Source organism: Tyto alba, unplaced genomic scaffold (assembly GCF_018691265.1).
Source record: "Tyto alba isolate M040663 unplaced genomic scaffold, T.alba_DEE_v4.0 Super-Scaffold_3, whole genome shotgun sequence".
Lineage (NCBI taxonomy): Eukaryota > Metazoa > Chordata > Aves > Strigiformes > Tytonidae > Tyto > Tyto alba.
The window spans coordinates 1,055,405-1,072,845 of record NW_024881304.1 but is presented as its reverse complement, the minus strand read 5'-3'; the positions used below and the strand labels follow the sequence as shown (position 1 = coordinate 1,072,845).

The 17,441-nt window shown below is 41.0% G+C and overlaps 1 protein-coding gene across 15 annotated transcripts in view; it reads left to right on the top strand.

The window, feature by feature from the left end:
- Positions 1-15,577, top strand: part of DOCK3 (dedicator of cytokinesis 3) — a 221,282-nt gene extending 205,705 nt beyond the window's left edge. For 7 of the 15 annotated variants that reach the window (XM_042799360.1, XM_042799358.1, XM_042799352.1 and 4 more), the window contains 6 exons: positions 1,399-1,551; positions 5,093-5,211; positions 6,169-6,256; positions 9,606-9,728; positions 10,347-10,429; positions 10,976-15,577. In XM_042799360.1, coding sequence (XP_042655294.1) covers positions 1,399-1,551; positions 5,093-5,211; positions 6,169-6,256; positions 9,606-9,728; positions 10,347-10,429; positions 10,976-11,482 — 1,073 coding nt within the window. In that variant the 3' untranslated portion in view covers positions 11,483-15,577. The remainder of the gene's footprint in view (positions 1-1,398; positions 1,552-5,092; positions 5,212-6,168; positions 6,257-9,605; positions 9,729-10,346; positions 10,430-10,975) is intronic. The other 8 variants (XM_042799365.1, XM_042799361.1, XM_042799363.1 and 5 more) reach the window with 6 other exon arrangements.
- Positions 15,578-17,441: the final 1,864 nt, after the last annotated feature.

Below are 17,441 nucleotides of genomic sequence, written 5' to 3'. Positions count from 1 at the left end.
TGGTCTTGATATTGCTAATCATTTTCTTCCTAAAACTCAGAGCTGAAGCAAAACCACTCCATGCAATCTTCCAACTTTGGTAACTTCTATTCAAGTCTTTTTTTTTTTTTTTTTTCCTTTCATTTTGGATTTTTAGTTGCAGGTTCACAAATTTCTACACCTCTTTTCACAGGCGTCTGAAGAAGGTACCCAGGGTATAGTCAGAGATAGAGGCTGATAGTTAAATCTTACCCCTTTCTCCCATACAGGGGAACTGTATGTCTCCTTATGGACAGGCAATACAGAGAAATCTCAGGCCAGATTGGGGCTTTTTTGCTCAATCTTGCAGTAAAATCTACATTGACTGGCTGTCGTTATGACACAGATGCAGCAAAGTGATTTAATTGAAGGACCAGATGGAGTAGGAAGGTGAGAAGTGGACATCTTCAAATAAAGACAAATAACTTCACTAATTATCAAGGGCTGGAAGGAAAATAATGACAATTCAAATAGTAAAGTAGCCAGATTAAACTGGCATAACGGGAAAGCGAAGATGGAACTGAGTACAGGGCTATCCTATCAGGAAGACGCCCTTAAATGGATGTGCCTCAGCTGCCACGTGAGCTCTGAATCTTCTGAGGGATCTGAGGGGGTTTTGGGGCTCACAGTGTTTCAGGCTATTTTCCTCTCTAAAAGTCCAGTGCTCCCAGTGACAGGCTGTGACAGTCCTTCTGAGCTTGATGACTTCACAGCATCACCAGCTTCCCTTTTTACCGTATTCTTTGCTGTTGCTTAGAAACCAAAGTGGTGAATGCTCTGAAGGGTATGGTGCCGATGGATGAGCCAACAGCACCTCCCAGAGACGAGAACCAGACAGTGCAAATGACCACAAATGAGGGAACAATAAGAGACATCATGATTTTGAAAAATACTTCAATATATATATCTATTTTATTCTTCACTCTTACTAACATGTTTTGATCGTCTATGACACAACACTTCTCTGCTAGTTTTGTTCAGTTTTAAGTTAGGTAAGCACAGCATTCAGACATTACCCACTAATAATGGGATTTCACTTCTAGTAAAGTCCCAGATGCTCTCTGTGGTTTACAGTGTGCAAATCACTATTCTGGTTATTACAACACCGCTGTCTGGAATGGAGTTGTTTGGAACAAGAAAAAGCCCTTACACTTAAGTTCCACTGTGGTAATACAGCTTTGTTTTTCTACTTGGTGATTTTTCCTTTTGTTTTTTAATTGGGTGAATTTGATGCTTGTGAAAATGAGAGACCAGTATCACTGGCTGGAGCAAGGTACTTCACAAACATTACATGTGCAGCTCTGCCAATGCACCTCTATCCTTTTTTTTTTTTTTTTTTTTCTTTTTTTTTGGTATTTATTTATATTTTTTTTAATTTAGTGCTGGTGAAAGGTGCTGGATTGACAACACTGGAGGCTGAAGCCCTCTATTTATCCACAGAACAGATACAGCATGGGCGGCAGCCGTGCAAGCTTCCCCACGCTGCCCCCACCAATGTGCCTCATCTCTGTCCTGGAGGGACCACCTCTAGAGGTGAGAGGATAGTTCAGTCACCATGACCCATCCAATCCTTGGCCTTTCTGCTGAGACTGCCCACAAAGCTACGATAGTCATGATGCTGCAGTTAACCGCTTTTCAGATGGAAAGTATACAAAGGCCAACAATTAATTTTGTACAAGCCACCTAAATTTATCAACTGAGCATCTTTGTCACATGTGGCTTTACCCGGAGCATGGTTATCTAGAATTTCTAGGGTTTTGTCAGATGTTTAAATGCTTCTCTTATTGATTCAGACATTAATGTAGAGGTGAAAAGCCACTATCCCATTATCCAGGTACTTACACCACCACCTCTGTTTAACTGCAGAGTCCTTTCTGGAGCTCAGCTACTAGCACTGTCCTGAGGAGACGGGTATTTTTATAATATTAGATTAGTTCTATTAATGACCAAAGGAGGCCATGGCCATTTATATTAAGAAACCAGCAGGAATTTAAATCATACTTCCAATTCTCCACTTCCAAAAAATTATGTTTAAAAGAGAAACATAAGCAAATTATTTGGCTTATCCAAAGAAAATAATAAAGCCATTAATCCAAACAATTTTTTAAAGGATAGTCATCAAGACAGTAGATAAATGATTTTATTATATCACTGAACAGCAGATTTAAGCAGCACACCTTGCACTAGTTATAATATACACAAGTGAGAGCAAAAGTCTTAAACAGAATTGTAATCAGAATGCAGTAAGAATTTTCTAATTATGTGCTAGTGATAGACACATTACTACTCTTTTTTCCATATTAACAAGTACGTATCTTTCTGTTTTCACCTGGCTTGACCTTTATGTAGCTTCTTCCCTATCAAGAAAGCACCACTGTTGTTGTAAGGACGATCACTAAGAAATTCAGAGTTTGTTTCAGCTTCATTTGAGGTTGACTCATGAGGCACAGCTCTGACCTTACAGGAATTAATCGATTATATAAACCAGTGTTTGTTAAGCAGAAATTGTAATACAAAAAGGCCTGGGAAGAACTAGGAGTGGGTTAGGGTTTTTCAGTAATTTCATTTAAAATATGGTTGGGACTCCTCTGATGCACTCTTAAAAGGAACTCCCACTTGACACTTGACTCACCTCCTTTAAGGCATCCCTACTGCTTCCTCAACACAGCCCCTTTTAAAGCTGTAGAAGATGAGTCTTGATTTCTTATTTAGCACTTTGCAAGAACTCATATGCTTACATTAAAAACTTCCTTCTGAAAGCAAAAAAAAATATGATTTAGTGCAGGAGCAAACTCTTTTCATAACAGTAATGAAAATGATGAATCAGGAGAAAAGATTCATTGAGTCTGGAGTTTAATTTTCGGTTTCATTCCTTAAAACTAATACTTGTCACAACTCGATTAAGATTTCCATTATTAAAAGACCACCTCTGGCTTCATCATGGGTTTTCCTTTCTCATTAGCAGTACATACAGTGCTGCACACATCAAGTGTACCAAGCTACAAGCTAAAAGGAATAAGCCCTGATACATGCTGCAGCGTTTTATATGGCCACGGACTGCTCTGGAAGCTTTTAGAAGCAGGTTTTGACTTTGTGTTTTAAGTTTTGCCAGTCCCTGAAAGGAGCCGTGGTGATTGTGCTCTCTATCTTTCCAAAGAAGCAGGCCCAATTATTAATAAAATCTTCAGTTACAGCCACTCCTCTTGTGGCCCCTAATTCAGAGGTATCAGTATCTTGTTTGCAGATTGGACACTTGGCATAATCAGTTACAATCTTTATTTACAGATTTAGTGTACCAAACAGAAGAGCTGTTTGGTAAACTAGACTCTGCCACCATATTTAGCACATAAACAATTTTTCAGGTCATGCAATGCAAGGTCTGTGGAAACTATAATCCCATACAAACTGATGGCACACAGAGATGGTTTGCATCTCGGATATAAAAGAACAAGGATGACCAGATAAATAAAAGGGAAAAGTTTACCGTGTAGGTTGTGCTGTGATGTAGTTCTGGGCACACCTAAAAGTTCAGCATCCTTACATTTATCATGCAGAAACAGGACTATCTGTGATGTGTGAGTAAAAGAGACTCAGCATAAAGTGTTAACACTGTGTTTCCAAGCTGATGTTGTGTATAAGAGCAAATAATGTTGTCTAATTATGTTTCTGTTTTGTGTCTGGGGAGAAAATGAGTTCGGAACTAGAATGCAGATACTCTGCGGCTGTTCATGTCGGGGTGGGGGTGGAGATTAACCTGGGTTCTGCCACCCCTGATGGAATCGTTGCAATTGTGGGACCTTATCCTGCATTCTGCTGGACACATTGTTCCTTCCGCTGTGTGCTGAATATCAGTCCCCAAAACTGCATGTTTGCTTCTGCTGGGGTAAAAGCTGCATTAACCAGCACCAATGCCTTTGCTGATATGTTGGAGTGCTGTTCAGGTAGTGTGTGTGGTTGTGGAAAGTTTGCAGAAGGGGGCATGTATTCCCCGGAAGCCGGCATGGCTCTGTAATGCGCTGTGTGCTGCCATCTGTTAAGTGCGTGTTTGTGACGCAATGAAATAGTCAGTGCAAATGAAAGCTCACTCCAGCAGCTTCAGAACATCAATCCCTGCCTAATACCGTGCATCCCGAGGGATGCGTGCGTGTATCAGTAGTATCAGACTTTAGGAAGTCACTAATGAGAATCATTCTTCTGGCAAATCCATTGTCAGCTGCTGCGTATCAGAGGGCGTACTGCTGTGTGGCACTCATCTTGAAGGGCGTGAGTCCCAAGTAATTCCACACGCCAGGAAGCTGTTTACATTAAATGCCCCGATGTCTTAAACGACAACTATACAGATAACTAATAGTTAAGTCAAGCATATTCCTACTATATACCTTGATTGGTAAATGTCCTGTTGTCATAAAATGGCTCAGTATGCCAACACGCTCAGCAGTGATCGTACGTGACCCAGCAGCATTATAAGCAAAGTGCCACCCACATTTACAGAAAATTCTGTTTATTATGGATTTTTGGTTTGCTTTAACAAAGAGGAAGCTAACCAAGGTATCACCAACTAAATGGCAATACCTCAGACTGTCTATCTCTAGCAGAACTGAGGAATGAAGTAGCTTCCCACTTTAACTGAATGGTGCATCTCAAGCTTTTCTCCCTTTCTTCCACATTCGGTCCTAAAATGCACTATTTTATGGCATTTCTATAATTCTACAGGACTTTATGGGGCAAGGGATCATTAGGCACTGTACCGCACAGCTACAGCTGATTCCACACAGATGCCCGCTTTTTTGTTTGTTTAGGAGGAAGCACTTTGCAACATACCACTAGGGACACATACCTCTTACACACCTTACGTGGTATGTCCTTAATTGTACACGACAAGCCAGTTCTTCCTTCATCCTCGTGCTCTGCACCCCACCACCAGTCAGCTGCTTAGTGGGCTCGGCACCGTGTTTTCTTGAGTCCTGTGAGATCATCCGTCTGAACAAACCGTGAAGGAGGGCTAGATCACTGGGCATGCGGAGACATGGCTGCTGTTTGTCACGTGTACGTGATTATTCTCACTTGTTTACAGGCTCTCCCTCTCTACCAGATAAGTACCGCCACTCTCGGGAGATGATGATGTTGCTGCCAACCCACCGGGACCGACCCAGCAGCGCCATGTATCCCGCAGCTATCATGGAAAATGGACAGGTAGCAGATCTGATTTCTTTGATGTCAGTTCAACCATCTGAAACTGTGACTTTATTTTTACTATTTCTGACTACCTTAAAGTTCCCCTTTTTATCTTCAGGAAGCACAACTTAGGATCATTTTCAGAGGCAACGCAGAACTTTTCATATTAACAGCCCCGCAGAACCACCCACTTTGGTAGTCAAGTGATAGAAATCATGACTGTTAGAATTGCAGATATGCCCTGTGCAAATGGACTCTTCTTACTTCCAAACTTTATCCTATGGGCCCTGGTCCACTGCAAGTAGTCATACCATTTTATTTATTCATTCTTCTAGAACCATGGACATCCCGCAGTCTAGCCTCAAAGTTCATTCTAAATAGCTTTACGGTGATTTCCAGGAGTATCATAAACCATGAGAGGCTGAAAGAATATACTGATACAGGGTCTCCAAACAATCTGTGCCTTTATCTACTACCTTCTCTAGACAAAATGAAAAATTCAGAGTGTGCCTACACGTAAGCATTTTAATCTGGCCCCGGCATGCACTTCTGAACAGAACCTCCTGATCATGCCCACTTACTGCACTTCACATCAGACAACTAAGGCTGAGCATGCAAACTCAATTATTTCAGATGAAACCAAAGCAAAAGGTAAGCTCCAGAAGGGCACCTGATGCATTCAAGCTGAATGTGGGCACAAGACCAGGCTCGAGCTAGTTTGGAAGAACTCCTCCAGAGAACACAAGCAGCCTGAATTGTGGGTCCTCGGCACTTGTTACGCTCTAGAGATCCACTAGTACTGCACTGCAGTACTTGCTAATGTAGACACAGCCTAAGGTTCCCATGAACTTTTTAGTTTGAAATCTTTTTTGCCTGAAAAAATGAGCAGAAAGCCCCAGGGTTCTGCAGCAGCTGGTCTTTAACTCTTTTTTTTTTTTTTTTTTTCTCTTCTTTGCTAACTTTCTTCTCCCTTAGCCTCCAAATTTCCAGCGCGCCTTGATCCAGCAAATGATTGGACCGTGCAAACCTTGCAGTGATCCCAACCTGTCTGTGGCTGAGAAAGGTACTCTTTTTTTTTTTTTTTGTCCTAGTTAGCATGCATGCTTTCTAAAATATTACTCTGGTCATGCTACAGCAAGTAACAAACGGGCTACTACATTTCCTGGCAAAGTGCATTCTCTCACATTTTTTTAATTAACAGTTTAATTAACTGGGCCTTCTGCCAACCTATAGTCATTTCAGTTCATTCACAGAAGGGTGGAGTTGCACAAACCTCTTTAATTCAGACAGCTTTCTGAGTTTAGCATTTTGTTATTGAAACAAATCCTGCAGCCTTTATCAAGCAAAACTTCCAAAGCAGCAAATGAGAAGTTATGGGAAAGAATAGTGCAAGACTTAGACCATATTTTTAGATAATGAGATATACTGCTTTTTAAAATATACATTTATTGTTCAAAATATTAATTTATTGTAATACCTCTCTGAGGTAGTTTTATATTTATTTACATTTATCATTATAAATGCATGCTTTATTTTAACTCATTACTTCAAAAAAAAATAGGCAGAGGCACTGCATTAAAAAAAACGAGAGAAAGAGTTTGTTTGGTGTGGCAGAAGAGGAGCTTGCAAAAGGGGTGCCATGGACAAAGCGATGGGCTCAAAAAATTATCTGAAAGGCAGCAGAAGAGGGCAAAATTCATGTGTCAAAATCTGAGACAAGCAAGCAACAGTCGTGTATGGCTGGGGAAAATGGTATCTTAAAAGATTTTTAAGGCCAGGAAAGACCATCGCAACTGTCTAGTCTGACCCGCATAACGCACGCCATTAGTCTTTTATCAGTAGTTTTGTTTCAGTAACCATGCCAGAACTAAATTGTATCTTTTTGAAAAAAAATGCAAATATTATTTTAGAATTTCTAATAAACCAGAATCCACTACTTTAACAATGTGACAGCTGTACAGAGCAGTCCAGGTTGAAACCAAAAGCCAATGTAGTTTCTGAATAAATGGCAGAATGATGACAACAATGATCATCGTTATTGATGACGATAATGAATGATGACAGCAGAGAGTTAAGACTAGGGGTGAAGCATTAAAAGCTTCATTTTAGCTGTGTCAGTTTGAACTGAACATACGACAGAGGTGGTAAGATCTTTATACTGGACAGGAGAAAGATGTCGAAGAGGAAGGTAGATAAATACTTACTATCTGTCTAGGAAAAATACTTGAATTTGTATTTGTGGGCGATATTATGCAGGAGTGTAGTATACAGCACAAAGAGAGGGGGATCAGAGACAGAATCCCCTCCAGAGGCCCAGAGAAGCCATGAAAGACACGGATGACTGAAAGACACAGTAACTGTTCCAGTGTGACGGCAATCACAGCTCTTCAGCCAGGTTGGTAGCATAAATGCAGTTACAGGCATTTTTTGCAGCCCTCGAACCCTCATCATTTTTTTTAAGTCAGGATGCCATCTGCCTTGGTTTTTGTTAAGTCATGCCCCGTGAATTTACCCACCCCCTTCCTTGCCATGTCAGAAGCTCTGCTCAGTAATTCTCATTGACAGCACATTGACATCAGTCGCCCAGAGCAGAATGCTTCAAATGCAGGATCCCTGCTAATTAAACTTGGCCACTGAACACTGTTACGGAGGGAGAGAGATGGGCTAGGACTGAGCACGAGGAACTCCCCGGGTAGGTTCCTCCCTGAAGCATTTTGGATAAAACCCTGGTTTCAACAGGCAGGAGCCACTCTCCCAAATCATCTGACCGTAGGATGATTTCCAGCACTCCTAAATACTCAAAAAGCTGTGAATGAGGGAACACTGAGAAAGTATAAATGGATTATGCACTGGGGTATCACGTTCTCTTCTTCACATTCTTCTACTACATCTTAGTGTTTAAAAAAAAAGCACGACAGTGATTTTACAGGCCAGGCAAATCAGGTTTTGTTATGTCCTTTTCACTTGATGCTGACATATTGCAGGAGAAACTAGCCTGGCTGGCATTGTTATGCATCTTGTCCCTCTGTTTTAGCCCTCTGACACCAACTGCAGTGCAAATTAGAGCACTCTGGCCTGTGTACAGGGGTGCTCAAAAAATTCGTCTGAAGCCACGTTACTTGTGTTGAGATGTAGCCCTTGGTTTGAACCTGTTCTCTGTCAAGATTCTTAGTGTCTTCTTTGTATGCCTTTCTCACTTTGAGAGTCTCTCTTTATAAACAACATTTATATTTTTATGGGTTTTGTTCTGTCTTATGAAGCTGTCACTTTGTGATCTCTTTTACTGTAGGGAATTCTAGGTCTTGGGGAGCCTGTGTTCATGCTAACTCATGTACTAAAGAAAAAACAAAACAAAACAAAACAAAAAAACCTCACAAAAATGGCCACAGGCTTTTTAATTAAGGAGAAATCATCTTCAGATGTCAAATTCCATGGTTTTCTCCAGGCTTCCATTTTCCCAACTGAAGATGGAAAAAGCTGTTTTTCTCTAGGCTCACTGAATTACTTTGTTTTCCTGTTCTCTTTTCTTTACTAATCACTTACTTGTTTTTAAATAAACATACAATTATTGCATGTCTCTCTTCTCAGAATAAATCAAGTCTTGAAGTGTTTGGAAGAAAGGAAGGTGCATTTTAATAATGTTTAAGGTTGACAGAATTCTCAAGGTCTTGAAAAATGTTCCTGTTAAAAAGAAGCTTTTATTTCTGTGAAAAACCAACTTCACAAAGATCATAATATCTGTTATATGAAGAAAGCCTTCCTCTCTCTGTATTTCCTGATTAACAAAGACTTAATCTTTCAGGTGACTTTGTAATACAAGGAGTCCAAACTTCCTGTCTTTAAATATTTTGTGATCAAAGTTCTTGATCAACTCTGTAGCTTAGTAAAACAGGGATTTGAAGTCGTGATTTCTTTAGTAACAGATTGAGGTGTGATTTCCCTCATGTCCTTTATTCAGTCTTCACTTAGCCACTGTAGTGCAGCAACAGGCCTTCCTGTGTTTCATGAGGGTTCTGCTACATGATCCCTTCTGCTCTGTCATCATTCACTGCCAAGCAGAACAGCTGGTAACTGAGATCTAGCTGCCACTCCATCGTTTTTACTTACTGGTTTGCGAAAAAAACAACCTAGCTGAGTTCTTCTACTCTTCAAATTTGCTAGAAATGAGCCAAGGTCGTGGAAGGGAGATGGGCAGACTAACACTACGATCACCTAACTCTTGCTTCCTTAACAAAACATCCTGTAAACTTAACACACTGTAGACTAGGCAGTGTCTTCGTATGCCTCCGATGCTACCCTTCACCAAGGCCCTAGAATCTCTCTTTTTATGGCTAAAGAGCACCCCGGAAAGCCAGTCCTTCTGGCCCCCCAACCTCCACATTACCCAAGTTACATCTGTTTCAATCCTTCAGCTGTGCCAGCAGCGCCCAGTAGCTGGAGCCTAGACAGCGGAACCCGAGAGGCCCTGCCATTCCTGTCTGCCCACGCTGGGAGCATCTTGGCCCCACCAGTGCCTCCCCGAAGCCTCCCCCATGGTAAGGAAATGCCCAGTAGGCCTGCTGCATAATGCCTCCAGTCACGCTCAGATAAATCTAGACCACCTGAAAGCTGACCTTAGCCTTTTTTTCCCTATAAAAACCATCAGAAACAAAACGCCAAAGTCTTTCCTGGTCTGCTAGGCTAGCACTGGACAAAGTTTTCCTGTTCGGTTTTTTTTTTTTTTTTTTTTTTAGATTCTTCAAATTTTTTGCGGTCCTTACAGTAACATGGACCTGCGTGTATTTTGGGATGAGAATTAGGTGCGTGAATGTTGAAGCCTGGCCTGGCTTCTTGACAATGCCTATCTTCAGCAGTAATTTAAGGTTACAAAGCTACAAAATGAAACTTCGAATGTTCACTGTTTACGAGCCTGTTGCCTTGCCATGAGATCCTTGATAGCAGGGGTGGGTGGAAATCTATCACTGTACTTCTTGTTAGCATTGTGTGCGTGTGACAGATGCACTCCACAGAATCTATCAGAAAGGAGGGCCTAGGTTGGAATGGAGTTATCAGCATTTGGAGATGTTACCTGGCATTACAGAGTCTAAAACCCCAGCTCCTTCGCTGCAGTGAGGCAGCACAAGTTTGCATTTCTGATCCTTGTCTCATTCCAGGACACTACTCACTGCACTTTGATGCCTTCCATCACCAGCTCAGTGACGCTCCTCCGGCACTGCCTGCACGAACGTTGCGCAAGGTAAAAAGGGAAGTGGCAGGAGAGCAGAGAGGGATGTAGAAGGAAAACAATAGGCTCCAGAAGAAATCCCCCTCCTCTACTCCCACCAAGCAGCTTTTGAATACAGAAACATTATTTTTAACTTACACATAAGTGTAAGTAGTGTAAGTACACATTAAGTGTAAGTAGTAACTTACACATAAGAAAATGCACCGAAAGCTCATAGCCTACTTGTTGAATTCTATAAAAGCAAGTTACACACGTTGTAGGCCCGCCCACTTTCCTCCTTTGAGTCATATGCTGTGATTTCAGGCTCTCCGACTGTCACCTCAACTATTCTTTCTTAACAGCTCTGGTGGTGGTAAGTGCACTTGTCTGCCCACAAGAGGTACTTCCATACACATCAGGGGAATGTGCATATAAGCCAATAATCATTGATGTTTTGAACACAAATGGAACAGCACCATTGTTAACATCACTGTCAAAAGCTGAAAGGTGGAACAACACACAGGATGCAGCATTGCCTCCTTTGTCAGTTTTAACCTGCTTTTGTTTTTCCCTGAACAGTCTCCTCTTCATCCTATCCCTGCATCACCCACCAGTCCACAGTCTGGTCTAGATGGAAGTAACTCCACTTTATCCGGCAGTGCCAGCAGTGGTGTCTCATCCTTGAGCGAGAGCAATTTTGGACATTCTTCAGAACCACCTCCTCGCACAGACACCATGGATTCTGTCCCCAGCCAGGCCTGGAACACTGATGAAGATCTGGAGACACCCTACCTCCCTGTCAGGTACAGTCTCTCTGAGCCTGATGTCCTAGAGTCGCTCAAATCCCAGCCATGCCGAAGCCACTCTGCTCCATCTGGAGTCATTCCTCAGGACACCATGGACCCTCCTGCTCTACCCCCCAAACCTTACCACTCCCGGCTGCCGAACATGGAGAATGAGGAGGGGATGATAATTGAAGATGACGACAAACACCGCCCGTTGCATCGTAAAGTGTCCCAACCAGTGAGTGGTGCAAAGGAAGAGCAGGCCAGGGTAGCATGGGAGCATGGCATCAGCGAGCAGTAGGGACAACTCCTGGTAAGCAGCTTGCATCGTCATTCCAGGTCTGACTACAAAGGAGAGAGATGAGGACTCGGAGAACAGCAAACCAATTTTCTACTGCCGCAAGTTTATGTCTGGAGCCCACAAAAGCAATTGGGCCAGCATGGGAGGTTGCTGCTTTCCTTTTTAATTTCTTTTTACACCTTTCCGTTACGTTTTTTAACTTTCTGTGCAGTGGACAGTTTATTCCTTCTGCAGTTTCTTAACCACATCATATGGCACACAAGCCATAGAGACTTGCAGAAGCTGAAAAATACAATTTTAAGTGGAAGGGGGAGAAAGGGGGGATATGTGGCAAGTTGATTTTGAAACTGCTTTCCTCCCAGTTCTGAGACGCACATGAGTAGAAGCAGTTGCACTAGGGACCTATTTCTTTGCTGTACAGAAGTGAAAGCTCATTGCTGAAATCAGGGATTCTATGAACTGTCAGGCTGGAAGGTGCATGAGCTGCAGGCAGTGGAAAGATGGCAATTCTAAGAAGAAATTGGCTCTCATGAGAGCAGGATTGTACATACCTGTGCAGTGATCTCCCTGCATTGGTTCATAGGTGCTGAGGCAATTTAACCAGTGCTGATGCACTGATTTCCAAGATATCATTTCCAACAAACTCTGCCTCCTTTGTTTTTTATGTACTGTTTGATTTCTTAAATTTTGCTTTCACTGGCTAAACCAACCTGCTTTCTCATTGGATTCATATGCTATTCATCTGTGCTACAGAATGAGAGGAGGTTAGTAGCCATTGGAGCTACAACCTAATTGCAGGCCTTTCCCATGCCCAACTTTGGGCAGGCTGTTGACACCAGCATTTCTATTCCAGTTTAAAAGAAGAAAAAAAAAACAAACACAACCAAATTGAGTTTCTCATGCCACAGCTGGTTGATGACCCAGCCAGTAAAGAAAAGGTGACTTAAATGCATCATATCCAACACTCCTTGCCTCAGGGCTGAACATCACAATCCTCACCGACTTCCATCACCCAGGAGCTGAGATTCATTCGCCATTAACATAATGTCCTCAGTCCCTCCCAAAAACTCACTGTAGCTGGTGTGCAGAAAGAATCTCCATTTCTCACAGTAGACAGAAAACATGAAGATTCAAGAAATGCCCAGTCTATAGTGTACATCATAGAGTCAGGGATCTTAAAGGCAACCTGTAAAGAAGAAATGTTTGTTTCCTCTTTTGCTTCTTTAGGATGTACAAAGCAGCTTTAAGAGCTTCTTCTCTCTTCTGGAAGGTTCATTTCTTTTCTTTTCACCTCAGGCAGAAATACATCCTTTTTCCCCCAGTCACCTTCTTTTATTGACAGGCTCCAGAAAGAGCTGGAGAACATTTAAAAAAAAAAAAAAAAACAAAAACAAACAAACAAAAAAACACCAACACAGAACCAAGAATTGAAACTATGCAGAGGTGAAGACAGTACAAGTCTATGAACACAAGCCTTTTAATCAGTATTTGCTTAGTTCAGTACATGACAAACCAGGAAAAAATTCTGTGGGTAATAGAGCCAAGATCATCTGTTCTTTGAAAAGAACACCAAGAAATCTTTTATTCCTATTTTCATATTTTTCAAGAAACTTTCAATCATGAGAGTATCAAATATTTGACTTTTATTCCTATTTTCATATTTTTCAAGAAACTTTCAATCATGAGAGTATCAAATATTTGAAGTGCTTAGATAAACAAGCAATGTTGCTTCCCCCTACCATGCCCACACACATTTTAGCCTGCCTTCTAGCCCTTTCCACCTGCAGATTGCAAAGCACACCCCAGAGGATGGCAACAGACCACCCTCTGTCCTACCACTGACAAATCTGAAGCACATTCAAATAAAAGACTTACCTCCACCATATAAATTAGTGTCAGAAACAGGAACAGCACTCAATTTTCACATCGAATTCTTGCCCTAACCACTGAATTTCTCATGCCACAAACAGCATAAAGAAGCAAAAAAGGATATTATAAACCTTTTACAGGTCACCTTTAGCACTACCTCTAAATGCAGTGACTGGGCAGAGTACATTGCTTCTGAACTCTCCTAAAGGTGGTCTGTCTGTACGAAGTCTGGACTCAACAGATGTATGAAGGGGATTTTAAGAGGATTTGTTTCTTTTCTTTCTCAAGCTCTAGCCCATGCGAAACTATTAGGTTACGGATTTGTTTCTTAAATGGCCTATTTGGCTGGAACAAAGTCTCTCTTGCTTCCTCTATTTTGTTACTAACACAGGCTGCTTGTAATCATTATAACCTTCACAATTAAGTCAATGATAACAAAACTGGCCTATAGTGGTCATTTCATCTCTAGCAGGAAGGAGAGTTTTCCAGTGCTGGGACAGTCCTAACTGTTAATGAATCAAGCCAAATCTCTGGTATAGAACACATGTATGAAAACTCAACTCAAAATTATGTTTTCAGTAAAGGTAAGTCAAGGTAATTCCTTAGAAATAAGTTGAAATATTTTCATATATGCTATTCTCCAATCTGACTGAGATTCTTCAAGTAGTTCTTAAAAGCTCTAAGTATTCAATTCCATCTCCTCTGCCCCATTTTTGCATTGGGTTTTTTTTTTGGCAGGAAGATTAAAAGAGCTTCCTTATTGCAAAGAATCAGCATATCTTGCAAATAAAACTGCAAAACCAAGAATACAACTAAAAGGAACTAAGTCCCAGTCAGCTGGAAAACCTGCCCACTGGAGCTCTAATCAGTCTCTCAAAACATATCATCCTGCTCTGATTAGAGACACTGTACAACAGCAGCGAGTCCATTTTGGGAGTCTGACATTACTACGTATTTGTAATGGTTTGAAGATCCATCGGGTGATGTATACAAATACCTAGTTTATAGCAGGTCCACACAGAGAAGGACAGAATAAATTGCTGAATTTACCAAATTTAAGCCTCTCTCGAGTTAAATTTCTGTTACTGTTCTGGTATCTACCAAGGATTCTGTCTCCCTTTTCAGTGCTTGCCTTAAAGGGGGCAGAAGATAGAAAGACTGTTATTAAGATTTTGTGAATGTTGGAACTAACACTTCTTGGAACTAATACTTCTCTGTAGGGTGAGGTGTCTTATAGCATAGTACAACTCCAACATCAAGCTCAGTCCTGGAGTAGGTGGAAGCAACAGCAGTTGTTGCACTTGCCCAGCAGGATTTGAAGATTCCTTGTATAAACCACAGCAACAGGATGTTTTGAACAGGACCTTGTCATTCTATACTTAACTGTAATTCAAACTTAATATGAACTTGCCTTCATTGGGTTTTCTTTGCATAACAAAATAGCATGTGCATTCCTGAGAAAATTGGTGGAATTCTGCTACAAATCTCTCCATCATCAGTGTACCTGCTGGCCCCATCTGAAACAAAATTGAGAAGGAACCACAGTAGTAGAAGAAAAGCAATTAAAACAATTTCTCAATCCTACAATATTATTTTTCCAATGGTTGGGTTGGTTTTATTACTGTGTGCAAGACTAAGATTCTTTTCTGTCTTTTCTTCTGGTTTTTAGCTTACCTTTTTTTAGGTAGGGGATATTGCATATCCCTTCTGGGGGAGAATCAGCCAAACTGGGGAGGCTGGAGAGAACAAGAGCCTTTGGGAAACAAATTATGTGATATTTAAAATTTCCTCTGATCATGCTTCTTTGTAAATACCCCCATTTGAATGCTGTGTATTTGTACAGGAAATTGAGCAAAAAATGTATAGATTGTGATGTCTGACTGGTATTCTGCCCTGTAAATGTGTTTTTAACCTCTGGCATTCTGTGCTTATTTAAAACAGGCAAAAACCTCTAACCACTTCTCTTTTGTGTATTCATGTTTAAAATAAAATGAAAACAGCTATCTTATCTATAATGGAAATCAAATTTAAAAGGAAAAAAATAATTTGTACAAGTGTCCTAAAGGTACTTCATTGTATATATTGTGATAGCATGTTTCCAGAACCAACAAATAAGTGGTGTGAATTTTAGATGTAAATATCTGCCGTTTGTTTTGGGTTTCTTTCCCTCACCCATTCACTCGACTGCTGTGATGTGGAATTAAAGATTAATACCTGATATTAAAATGGTATAGCTGTATGTTCATTGCTGTCCTCCAGACAGGGTTATCCTCAGGCTGCTCCAAACATTCACAATGTATGTGGAAAGAGCCACGGCTTCCCACTGTTGTGTGAATGAGGAAAATGAGAGGCAACCAAAAGGACCTTGTAGCTATTACATGTGGTAAGAGAACAGCTTCCACATTCTCTCAGCTAACAGTACACTATTCCATTTGATACCAACTTCTTAAAGCAAGTGTCAGGCATATCCACTAGCTAGTCTAGTCAGGTCAATTTACATGACGCATGCACCAGCCTGAGCCACAGTTTTGAGGCAATACTTTCAAAGAGCAGCTGAAGCCATGATTAGTTCTCCAGCCTCAGTCCTCACTGTGTAGATTGCTACTTGATGAGTGACACTTCACTTTTGTTTTATTGCAATGGCCAGACATTCTGGCAGTGATTTCATTTCTCAATTTTAAACATTTAAATACCAATCATTTTAACAGAATAGGTGTGAAAGACTAGTAATTGAGACATGTAGGAACACAGGATTTGAGAATTAAGAGCTACAGTGACTTCTACATATGAGTAATCTCAACGGGGTGCGTTTTCTTTCATTACCACTAATAAGCCAGGTCAAGGTGCAGGAAATAGAAGCCATTTCTCCCATCCTGTCTTGTCAAACCACCAAAAAAAAAATTTATGAAACTTATCCTAAAAGACATTTAGCAGTAAAATATAAGAGGAGTCTAACTTAAGCTGGCCATGGGGTATATGTAGACTGCCAAGCCCCCCTTTTCATTAAGTACATACCACATGTAACTATTGAGAAGAGGAACTGTAACATGGTACTTCAAAGTGGATCTTTTAAGTGTATCAAAATGTGGCTTGGCTAAAGTGTTCCCCTGACACCTGAAAAATGTCTGTATAAATCAGACCCTTTGAGACTGTCCCTAGCCCAACTTACCAAATCCTAATTAAGTATTTATTTATTCAACTAAAAAACATTTATTAACCATAGAAAATAAAAACTGTATTTGGCACAGCAAAACATGTTCTAGTTTCTGCTAAAAGCAATAGAACAATGTTTTCAGTGCAAGTCGAAGACTTTATTTAAGCTAAGACAACACTCGTCAGATTGAAATCTAAATACCACATTCAAATACCTCTCCTTATCTAAATACGAAAACTTCTGCACAGTTTCAATATCTGACTTGTACAACTCCATATGAATTTCATTATAAAGCTGGTAAAAGGAGAAATGAAACCTCAAGAAAGGACTACAACCTAGCTGATAGATTCAGCCCTCTATACCTCTGTGTAAATATGCCTGTTTGTAGACTTAAACCACAGACTCGGAGACACAGACCGTGTTCAGAAGGATACACACACACACACACACTACATTTATAGCCCGCTGCCAAGAGGTCCTAGGCGCAGATCTTCTCTTTACTATTATGAGACAACTCATATACTGCTTCTCCCTGTTTACAGGCTTTACCATCAATTCCACATAAATTAAAACCAAATTTGGACTAATAGTTGTACTACACTTCAGTTTCTGTTCAGCATTCATTCACAGCAGTACTGCATTATGTTTTTCCACCAAACTAACCTGGTTTCACCTCCACCCTGACAGAACACACATCACTGTCCTCGCAGACAAGCACCTGAAGCTGAACCCCTTTCATCCACTGTGCCAGCTGTACACAGATTTGCACTCGCAGACTGAAGAGCCAGGAAAGGCCCAGCCCATACAGCAGCCTCACCCTGCGCACACAGCTGCTGCCATTTACATAACTTCAGCCTCTCAACAACACCAACAGCTCTAATCCCCACAGATCTACCAATCCCAGTTAACTCTCCTGATGTGCTGCCGTTGCCCTGT